Raw genomic sequence first — 11,337 nt, 5'->3', positions numbered from 1 at the left:
ACGTGGTCGGAGTTTCGCCTGGACTTCATTGGTTAGGTGAGTTAACAATTACATAAACTCTATTTGTATATTTTCTTTAAAACCTAATATTGGACAATACAGTGCACCGCCAGGCAGAGCCACTGGGAGGATTCTCTCTCTCTCTCTCTCCCCCCCACACACTTCTGCTTTTACTCTTCTGACGTCAGCAACCTGCAACCGAACGAATGAACTAACGGTCGACCGAGCCCCTACCGGAGCTACCGGGAGGCAGTAGAGAGTCACAGAGCGAGTCCCCGCTGCCGCCTCGGAGGAGCCCAACACGGAGGAAGATCCGCCGTGAACCCGGTGCTGGAACCAGACGATGCGAGCGCTGCTCCCCGCCGCCAAGTAACACACAGCCAACTGTCGACGAGCCGAGAGGAAGAGAACCGTTACCGTGATTTACCAACGGAAACACGCGAGAAGGGAGACGAAGGACGGACGGGCGGAACACCACCGAGGCCACTTCTTGAGAAACGGACCGACTGCGGTGGTTTGCGTCGAGTTGCGTCTGTGGATCAAACCGACAGGATCCCTAATTTAATGCGTTAACGGCACTTGAGAGCGCGAGAAAGGGAGCAGCCCAGAGAGCCAGAGGAAGAGGGATCAAAGGAAAAGGAGGAAAGACAGAAAAAAAAGAAGAAGAGATTGGCAACCAGCTTTTTTGGTTTCCACGCACAAGTGTCATTGAATACACCTTTTTATTGTTTTGTCTTTTCCTTCTTCTTCTTTTTCCGTGGGTCCCGGTATCGGTTAAGCTATCAAGCTGTGTTCTCTAACCATGGGATGTACTCTGAGCGCAGAGGAGAGGGCGGCTCTGGATCGGAGCAAAGCCATCGAGAAGAACCTCAAGGAGGACGGAGTCACCATGGCCAAAGACGTGAAGCTGCTGCTGCTCGGTAAGGGAGGGCGGAAAGGTGTGGTGCGAGGGGGTGGGCGTTTGGGAAAGGATGACCAGAATGGTGGAAATGGAGAATACAGAATATAATTATTTAAAAAAAACATAACGTCCGTCATAAAAAACAACGATATGAACAAAAATCAAACAAATGGCATTGATTTTCTTCCATTTCCAAGCACACTCTAATAACCCTCTCATTACATCACTTTGAAGCCACCTGCTACACTAGGGGTTTATCATCAAAGATATGCTAGGTGGGGAAATGTCTCTCTGCAGAACCATGCAGTCAATATGTGGGTAAAAGCTGTAAGCTTTATTCTGTGTCATCTATTTGACTGACTAAATTGAAACAAAATGGGTGGGAATTTAAAAATAGGATGTTCGGGAAGAAAGGGTGCAGCCACTTTCTCCATCTTTTTTTAATTATCTCCACCAAGCTGCTGTCTTTATTCACTTAGGTTTGTTTTAAGAGACATATTCTTCCTTTCTTTTCTTCTTTCTTTTGCTCTCTCTCTCTCACACACACACACACACACCCTGTTAACATTGTCTTCTTGTATCTTATCCCTCAGGGGCTGGAGAGTCAGGGAAAAGCACCATCGTCAAACAGATGAAGTAAGTCTCTAATAAGCACGGTCTAATGGCGATAGAGTCGACTGGTGTCCCTCTCTCACTCTTTCTTTCTGTCTCTCTCTCGCTCACACACACACACACACACACACACAAACACATACACACGCACACACACAGTGCCTCTCACTGAAGCTCGGTCAAACATCTGCCCGAGCTTCACTCTTTGGGTCACGCACATGATTGTTGCTCTGTGTGGGTGGGAAGATTGTGTGAAAGGTGCAGTGATTTACTGGACTGCTTGTATGCAGAGGGGAGCTGTGTTCACGGCCTGTTCTAACACACGTTCATGCAGATACACTCTCTCATGCCACTGTCTATAAACTCATCTTCACCCTGATATCAGAAGTAGCATTTGGTTGCTTTAAGGTTCAGATTTGAGGTGTGGCAAATTTAAGTTGTCACTTTTTGATGTATTCTCACTTTTCAGTTGTACTTGCACTCTATTTGTTTGCGTATTATTGTTATTAGTAATATTTATTCAGTATTGGAGGCTAGAATATGTCGACGATATTGTTCACCTGGCCTAAATTTAGGATAATATTCCCAATTGAGTGACTACTGCGAGAGAGAACTAACAGTTAGTTTGAATGACCAAGTCATAGTTCTGCGAATAACATTACTGTGTAGTATATTCATAGTGCTGAAAACATCGATCAATCAATTGATTGATTTAAATCCTTATTTGCAGCTATTTATAGATTCAATTATTCATCAAGAGAAACAGTCTATAATTTCGGGGGATCTATTGGCAGAGTGGGAATGAAACAATCACAACAATTTATTTTCTAAATAATTAAAAATAGTTTTGCGTATATATTAGTTTAGAACGAGCCCTTCAAATCTACTTAGGGAGCTGGTCCTCCTCGACGTCGTCCCCGATGTTGCACCGCCGTGTTTCTACAGTAGCCCAGAACGGACAAACCAAACACTGGCTCTGTTTATCTGAAGGCCGTCGTTTTCCGCAACGCTTTGAAACGGAGTGAGAGGCATTTATTTGTTTTGTCTCCAACCTCACTGTTTGATGTCGTTATATCATACACACTTGTGCATTAAGTCATTTTTTATTCTTGCTAAAATGCCAAAAATAATCAGCTTCTAAAATGTGAGGCTTTTTTATGTTTCTCTATTTCATATAATTGGCAACTGTATATCTTATAGTTTGCATGTTCTCCCTGTGTCAGTGTGGGTTCCCTCCGGGTTCTCCGGCTTCCTCCCACAGCCCAAAGACATGCAGCTCAGGTTAAATTGCCCGTAGGTGTGAATGTGAGTATGAATGGTTGTGTATCTCTATATGGGCCCTGGGATAAACTGGTCACCTGTCTATGGTGGCCTTCGCCCAATGTCAGCTGGGATCGGCTCCAGCGCCCCAAATAGAATAAGCGGTTCGGATAATGAATAATTGGTTTTTTAAAAATTAAAAAAAATTCTCACATGATGTTTTTCTCGATGTCAGCTCAGGCTTTAGTAAATATTAGCATGACTTAACACTTTATAGATCATTAACTGCTAAATCAATTGATTTGGATTTAAAAAAACTATTTGCAGCATTAATATTTCTAACCCAAGATATGAATAGGCTTCTGTGTTATGACACCATCAGTTGCCACTGGCTGCTGGAGCATACAACGCCGTTGGCTGTGTCAGTTTCTGTCACGGCCGACTGAGGGGTCAGTCCCATGCAGCGCTCATAAAATACCACCGCTGTGCACCGGTTCAACCCCTGTCGGGTCTCAATGTATACCTGTGGCACTTAGCACGGAGCTAAGTGACTTCATTAGAGCTGTACTTTTCTGTTTAATATATCACTGCAGTAATCCTATAGTATATCAACAGGATTTACTGTCGTTCTTTTTATTACGCCCCTCTCCGTCATTTCATTTGTAATCCTGTCGTGACATATGGATTCGCTTCAATATCCTGTACTGCGTAATTTTACAGACAGCCGAGTCCGTCTTAGCTGATAATGATCGTACTGAGACATCTCACATGAGGACATGATTCAGAGGCTCCAGATTGAATACGTAGGAGGTCCAAACCTTTTGGAGCAACTGAAATCATTGGTTTTGTGTGACTGCTGGAAATCACACATTTATGTCACTTGGTTTGACGTAAACGCATATTAATGGGCGGCTGCTTTAGTCCATATTGGCGGACGCCTATTATGTAATTGTTGCCGATATTACAGGATGCTATTCTTTGCCAGTTTTTGTTGTTGTGAAAGAGGTCTTTTGATCTCAATGGGGCAAACCTGGTTGAATAAAGGCATATAAAAAGAAAATAGGAGGCGAATCATGAGGTTATTGTTGCTGTACACCTGTTATTACAATAAATGCACATCATACAGGTGTATAACATTATTAAAACATAACATGTAACAGTCGTACCATATTCCGTGTTTTTTCTGTTGTTTCCGTCTTCCAAATTTCTCCCATACTAGAATGTGTGTTGGAATTAGAGTAACTAACCCTCACCTGCCGGGCTGAGCATCATGGAATTATGCATGTTTCAGATGTTTTTAAACTAAAATCTATGCAACTTATTGAAAGCCCTTTAAAATGACCGTAACATTGGAGCCGTGTGTACAGTTTAGGCTCTTATCCTAACTCCTCAAGCAAGACACGAAAACGTGACTTGGGTCTTGTCACCTGCCAATCAAAGTGAAGGAGGTTAAGCTACTAACTAACTCTGGCTCGGACCTGCTTAAGGTGGACAGGTGCCCTCTCCCCAAAATGAAAATCTAAATAAAATAACACTTGGCAGCCATGCTTATCCCCTCATTTTCCTCGAAACCCTGATTTCCATGGAAAGGGGCTCTGATATTACAGCGAGAAGCTACTTTATAAGTGGTGGGCAGCGCCCTGTGAGGGAAGCCTCCACGTTCATGTTCAGAGACGCTCTGCTCTTTCCGGAACCGCATCAGAGAAACAGAAAGCCTTCATTGCATGTTTTTTCTTTGAACATCTGGGCTCTGCTCAAGTAAGTGTGTGTGTGTGTGTGTGTGTGTGTGTGTGTGTGTGTGTGTGTGTGTGTGTGTGTGTGTGTGTGTGTGTGTGTGTGTGTGTGTGTGTGTGTGTGTGTGTGTGTGTGTGTGTGTGTGTGTGTGTGTGTGTGTGTGTGTGTGTGTGTGTGATACTGTTATATCAGAAAATGGATTTTGCGAAGCTGTAAAATGAAAGCTGTATCGTCTTCATCCATTAATGTGATTTTTTTTATAACTGTAAAGATCTTCAATGGAACAAGTGAAAATAAGTTTATTACCACATGCACAAAACAGTGGAAAAAATACCACAGCTGTGTCCACCTTTTAAAGACTACCAGTCTTTTTGAGTCTATTCTTTAAGTCGACTTATAGAAAGTATTTTTGAAATGTGTTTTGGATGAAATTTACCACGCATTACACTTTACAAAAAATACAGTATGTTTTACAAAATTCTCCTTTGAAGCACCTATTATTGCTTTCTCAGATGATGCAATCTCTGAGAGACAATAACTCATGACTAAGCACTGATAACATCTCTGAGGTGAGCACAGGAACTTTTATTATAAGTGTGTGTGAAAGAGAACTGATAGTGTATTATCATTATGTTTGGGCACATTAGTTATCAAGGTGTGAGGCAACGGCCCAGTCTATTGTAAAACTAACTTTGTAAGACAAGGAGGGGAAAGGAGTGATGAGGCGAAGAAGACAACGTATGTTTGCAGAAAATAAGAATTTAAAGGAAAACGATTGTTTTAAAATCGTGTGACTGACTGGAATACTGTGTTTGTTTGTGTATATGATCGCCAGTCAGTGAGTGTCCTATTTAGGCCAGCAACCCAAGGGACTTGTGTGAACAACGTATCTCTAGCTTGTACATAGGTGTGTGTGTGTGTGACACCATCTGTTTATGGTGCCTATGTGTGCAAAGGTTCTCTCGTTGCCTAGCCGGCAAACTGACCTCTCGAGCAGTGCTCACTGTGTGTGAGAAACACAATGTCATTTTGTAGTATTTTCCTATTATTAAGCAGAACCAGAGAGGCCACTGCTTGTCAAAGCCCCTGTACAACTTGTGGGTGATGGGGAAGAAAGATTGGAGCTCCGAGTACAGAACCCTCCCCTTTCGTTTTAAAAATGTTTTATTCTGTGTAAGTTTCCCTGAAAGGCTTTAGGGCTTGTTCTGTAAGGATATGGGTTTAAAAGTAGCAGCTGTAATTTAAAAAAACAACAACCATACACCAACAAGGAAACTTGATCCTGATTACTTGGGCTTGGAGAAATCACATTTATAATATGTGTGTCTGTTACAAACTTGGGCGATTATGTGTGACAGACATTGGTAATTACCAAACAGAACACGTCTCATGAAAGATGCTATAGAGTTGCTTTAATTTTGTTTTAAATTTGTACAACTTAAAATCACATCAACTAATATTCCTAATCAGTCGTATTTGCTCTGAATATGAGTTTAAACTACCGCACGTATTGAGCCATCTGCCTGCAGAGAGCACGGTGAATCTTCCTGACATCTCCAGGCCGCCTGATAGACAGAAGAACATCTTGTTTTACCTGATTAAATCTCCAGGTAAATAATTTGTTCAATCATTAACAGTTTACAACCCATGTAGAAGTATAGACACTGTAAACTGCTTTCATCATACCTGTTATGTTCACAGGGGCTCAATAGCAGTGATAGAGGTGGCCTCTGTTGCTCACACGACAAAGTTTGATTGAACAACACAAATCATCCTCGTCGGCTCTCAAGGCACATCTGTTTTTCAAAGACAGGAACTCCTTCTTTCTTCATATAACAAGGCTACGGCACTGTGCCAGACTATTTAAAAACATTTTTTTAGCCAATCATTCAGTCGGTTTACACACTTGGTCTTACTCCTTTTCTTTATCTCGGGCTTCGCTCACAATGTACATGTGTGTGTGTGTGTGTGTTGGGCCGTGCTGACATGATCTGAGGCGACTGGCCGAAGGGAGAACAAACGCTCTCCCTCCCTCACGGCTGCACCACTTCCCACAGGCTGTTTCCCACGTGTGTGTGTGTGTGTGTGTGTATGTGGGTGTGAGAGAGAGAGAGAGTGGTTTCTCTAGAATAGGAGATAATTAGGTTTAAGCCTCGGAAGAGGAGAATAAAAGGGGAAGGGGAGGATGATGGAGGGGAAAAAAGGTGGTGGGGTTTTGTGCAGAGAGGCAAAGGGAAAGGGGGGTTATAGATGGAGGAACACGAACAGGGAGTTTAAATTAAGGAAAAGGCCCAGCACAAGAGAGAAGCAGTTTGTAAAGGGACATTGAATGGACTGAACCGAAGAATATGGGAATTTTGAATAAAGTAGATGAGGTGAAGAAAAAAAAAGTGACGAGAATTACAGGGACACCAGGCAGAGGCAACTGGGAAAGAACATTATAACCTTTTTTTCAAAAGGGTAAAGTGATGTTGAAGTGTGAAAAGAAAAATGTGTGAAGGGAGGATGTGTGAATGAGGTTGGGGACGTGAGGGAAGTGAAGCCATTTTGTGCTAAAGAAGAGAGATTGTCAAGTGAAAGGACATATTCTCACTTATTTAAGCTAGAGGAAGTGACAAGGGTGTCGAGGACATGGTTGTTAGGGTGCAAAGGGTGCTCCTCTTCTGGACTCTGTTATCCTCGATAATTATTACCCTCCTTTTCTGGGATGGTTAGACACAAGGAGAGAAAAAAAGAGAGGGGGGGGGGGGGCACCAACTCGGTGTTGCGTGAGGAGATAGTCTGTAACTGGTCATCTGAAACAGTCCGTCAGCCAGATAGTCACCCTCCATTGGTTAAATATCGCCGTGGGCGTGTTCATGCCGGAATGAATTGATTGGCTGCCTCAGTGAGTTGTGAGATAACAGTGACGCAACATTATTATGATAGCTCTTGTGTGTGTGCGCCAGCGCGTGTCAGTCTTTGATAAGTCTTTGTGTATTAAGCGTTTGAATAACGTTTGTATTTTATAAATAGGCAGCCCGGTTTAATCACATCAGACACACTTATGCCGGTTCACGCCACAAGCGGCACAGCAACGTTCTACAAGCCATTTGTGATGGAAGCCGGTGACATAAGCTACGAGCTGATGGACGACACTTGTTGCCGCGCGGTGCTGCACATTAGAGTCAAGCTGGTGAACTGCCATCCAATCATATGCTTTGGTTTCACCCTCTTCTGGTCTATCTGAAGCGGATGCCCAGTGCCTTTTATCGACAACGAAAGTTTGAGGACGCCGACCGTGTTGTTTTCTCCTTTTTTCTGATGCGTTCGCAGTGCGAACGCAGCATTAGACACGTATACTAGATCCAAACTAAAGGAAACTCTTCTCTTCTTAATCTAAATTTGTATATCCTTGTGATATTACAACACATTTCCCACAGTCATGCCGAGATGAATCTTGTCATTAGACACCCCAAAAGTGGACCATACCGTTTCTTGACCTTGACGTTAGTTGAACGTGTTGCTAGCTGCTAACTAGATGGTTTGATACACTTTACTTTCTTACCTGCAGATTTTCTAAATGTGTCAAATGTATTTTTTTCTTCTTCTTTGTTCGGTAAGAAGCATTTTTGTAGTTTGGTTTTCTTGAAGAAATGTTACTTTCTTGATTCTTGTTGTTCTGAGTTCGTACTCATGGTTGAATCCACTTATTGTAAGTCACTTTGGATAAAAGCGTCAGCTAAATGACATGTGATGTAATGTCATGTGAAAGAAGAGAAATAGGACTCCATCACAAGTAGCATACTTGTTTTAGCCTTAAAGCTGAAGCAGGAATGGTTATCACACGTGTTCTTCTGAAAATCTGTGCATGATTAAACTTAATGCCTTTAATGCGGCTATAAATGGGCTACTTTGCGGTTTGTTTGTTTTTTGAAGGCGTGGGGGATTGCTGGTGCCCTAACCTGGTAGGGTGGAGAGAGGTGTGTGTGTGTGTGTGTGGCCTAAAAGGTTTGGAAGCCGCTGCTCTCAGCCACGTCTGCTCTCTTTCCTGGTCTGCATAGTTGAATCCGGTCAGTTCAATGTGACTGTGTGTGTGTGGTCCGCGTGCTAATCAGGGCTTCGCACAAAAAACAAAGCTCTTTTGTGGGAGAAATGTGTGTGTGTGTGTTTTTGTGTGTACACGTATGTGCAATTGAATGTTTTTTTCTGTATATGCTGCAACAGGGCAGGATCCCTCTCCCCGGATGGACAGAAGTAATAGATGTCGTGTTTACAGAATGAACAGTATTACAGGGTTACAACACATTCAATGAATATAACAGACATGTATGAATAATGAGTATGAGAGTCGTTAGCGGAGTGTCGGGTTCATGGGGTTTTGTGTGTCCGGTTAGCAGGTTGTAGTGTCTGTGTTTGTGTTTGTATGCTGTTTGTTTATTAAGTTGATGTGTTTTTTTGTGTTAGGCCTATTTGGCAGATTTAAAATGAGTTCAGATCGCTGCGAGACAAAGGCGTCTTGTTGCAGTGACCACATCAGCTGACTTAATGTCAGCTGATGGTGACTGAGTTTGCAGCTGGCAGTCTATGTCTGAATGTGCGTTATTTCTGTGTTTGTATCACACTCAAGTGCAAACAGTATGTGCAGTCGTAGACATGTGCAGTAATACATACTTGTGATTTTTTGTGCCGCCTTTAGCTGCATTTGTAACGTTGTGTTGGATTGCATCATATTGGATGTCAGGGTTTGCTTAGCTTCCCCCCTCCAGTATGTACATTAGGCATACAATGTATTAGAAATAAACTAATTTTAGCGTAATGTTGTCCACATGTACAACATCTCCACAGGTACAGTCTCAAGATTGAGTCCACACACAAGCAGCTGAAATTATAGTTGGACAGAAACTAAAAATTTTAAGAAAGTAAAGCATTGCTTAGCATTACACAATACAGGTGTTTGTATTTTTCTGACCACTCTATATCCAGAAAACTGTCTTATTCAAATGGATTCTTTGATTCCTTCTGGCATTTTGTGAATTCAGTAAAGTAATTGTGTTGATTAATGTCTTTAATCTTTTGTTCTCACCCACTAAATAGAATAGATCTATTAATGCTAGAATGCTGATGTTTAGCAGGTAACATGTTTACCATGTTCACCGTCTCAGTTTAGTTCGTTAACATGCTTGAGTTGGCAAAACAATAAATGTTGCTCAGAATGTGTTAAACATTTCACAGCTATCCATCAAGTAGTTGTCAAGAGACAGACACACCACAAATGTCGACAAATTGTTGCGCCAAACGAAGCGTCAGGGGATCCTTCAGGGAACCGTGTGTGTCGAGGAACCCTGGACGTCCGGACCAAATGTTAGGATACCTCTCAATATGTGAACACTTTTAATGAGACTTTATGAAAGATTGAATATTTTGACAAACAAAGCGTGCTTTGCTGTGTCTCAGCCGGACCACAGCCTTTTTATCTGATAGGCTGTTGGAATTCAGAACGTTTTCATTGGTCTGTCTCCCCTACATGACCGGACTCTACTTGAATCCGCTCAAAGTAAGTGATTCATATTGAAACAGGGGAAGACAGGAGAACTGAATAATTACATTTCAACCTTATATCTGGGATGACCTGATGAAACCTGTGGTCCCACTCCTCTCTGTCCGTCACGATGCTTCAACAGTCTGGAGGATCCAACAATTCAACAAAGACTCAAATTGCCTGGAACAGAGCCCATGTTGACGTATACTGGCTTAACCAGAGATGTTATCAACTGCTTCTGGAGCAACCACTTCCTATTAGTATCACGTCCACTGGACATGCAAAACAAGAGTCGCTGCTCTGTCTTTGACGTCATTTTACGAATAATTACTTTTCTGTGTCAAATTAAATAACTAGTGCTTGTTACATGTGATCTATGTATCTATTCCTATCCTCTTAAAGTCTGCTGGCAGCAGAGACTACAACAAGTGTGGCCTGGATTTCAGAAAAGTATTAATAAATATCAAGAACTAAATACAAACCCTGCATTGTAGCAGTTCAATAAAAAGACCAAATCCCCAGAACACAGACCAAGAAAACAAGTATGCTTAACGGTAGCTAGTTAGAGGGAAACAAATGTTTTTCGGAGTTGGCTTATCTTCGTCTGAGAGGATTTAATGATTGTTATTGCTGAGTTTAGGCAGCCAAAGACCTGAAAGTGTACACACCGACTGTTAAAGCATAGTGGTGTGATGGGATGAGCCGATGGGTCAATAATACAGTTTCAACGTATAGTTCAACATATGGTCAGCAGCTGTATCATCATAGCCTGCTAACAAGAATACTTAAACTCATGATTACCAAGTATTGATTTCTAATGGGAGTATCTGCAGAGGGGATGCACTTTCAACAAGCTTCGCCCTTTGATTTTAAAAGGTACAGCGTGGTGAATAATGCTCCGGTCTTGGGTTTCATTGTAGAAATCAGTCAGTGGGGAGGGAGGAAGGAAGGGTGCATCGGTGTGCTTTGTAATTCACAGTTAATTGCACATTGAAAAGTAAAGGGAGGAGAGGAGTGAAGAAGAAGAAGACATAATTAGAAATGAAGAGAGAGAGAGATTTTTTCGAAAACCTTTATTTCACTTAAAACAATGTAAAGCTTAAACAAATCAACAAACAAAGAAAAACACAAAAATAAGACATAAAGGCTTTTGTCTCCACATATTGTCCGCTCTCTGGTCCAGTTTTTTTTGTTGAGTCCTTTTACACATTTGGTGTCGATCAACCTGTGGAGGTCCAAGAGTCTGCGCTCTGTTTCCCTGAACAGTGGTCCTGAGACCCCATTCAGCTTTGGAAAATATCCTAGATCC

General features: G+C 42.1%; 1 protein-coding gene across 3 annotated transcripts in view; it reads left to right on the top strand.

Moving 5' to 3' along the window:
• Positions 1 to 223: 223 nt before the first annotated feature.
• The window catches only part of gnao1a (guanine nucleotide binding protein (G protein), alpha activating activity polypeptide O, a), an 88,233-nt gene continuing 77,119 nt past the window's right edge, over positions 224 to 11,337 (top strand). For all 3 annotated transcript variants that reach the window (XM_056417500.1, XM_056417502.1, XM_056417501.1), the window contains exons 1-2: positions 224 to 920; positions 1,495 to 1,537. In XM_056417500.1, the coding sequence (XP_056273475.1) occupies positions 803 to 920; positions 1,495 to 1,537 (161 nt within the window). In that variant the 5' untranslated portion in view covers positions 224 to 802. The remainder of the gene's footprint in view (positions 921 to 1,494; positions 1,538 to 11,337) is intronic.

The sequence above is a fragment of the Pseudoliparis swirei genome, chromosome 6 (assembly GCF_029220125.1).
Source record: "Pseudoliparis swirei isolate HS2019 ecotype Mariana Trench chromosome 6, NWPU_hadal_v1, whole genome shotgun sequence".
Classification (NCBI taxonomy): Eukaryota; Metazoa; Chordata; class Actinopteri; order Perciformes; family Liparidae; genus Pseudoliparis; species Pseudoliparis swirei.
This window is presented reverse-complemented; position numbering and strand designations above follow the sequence as displayed.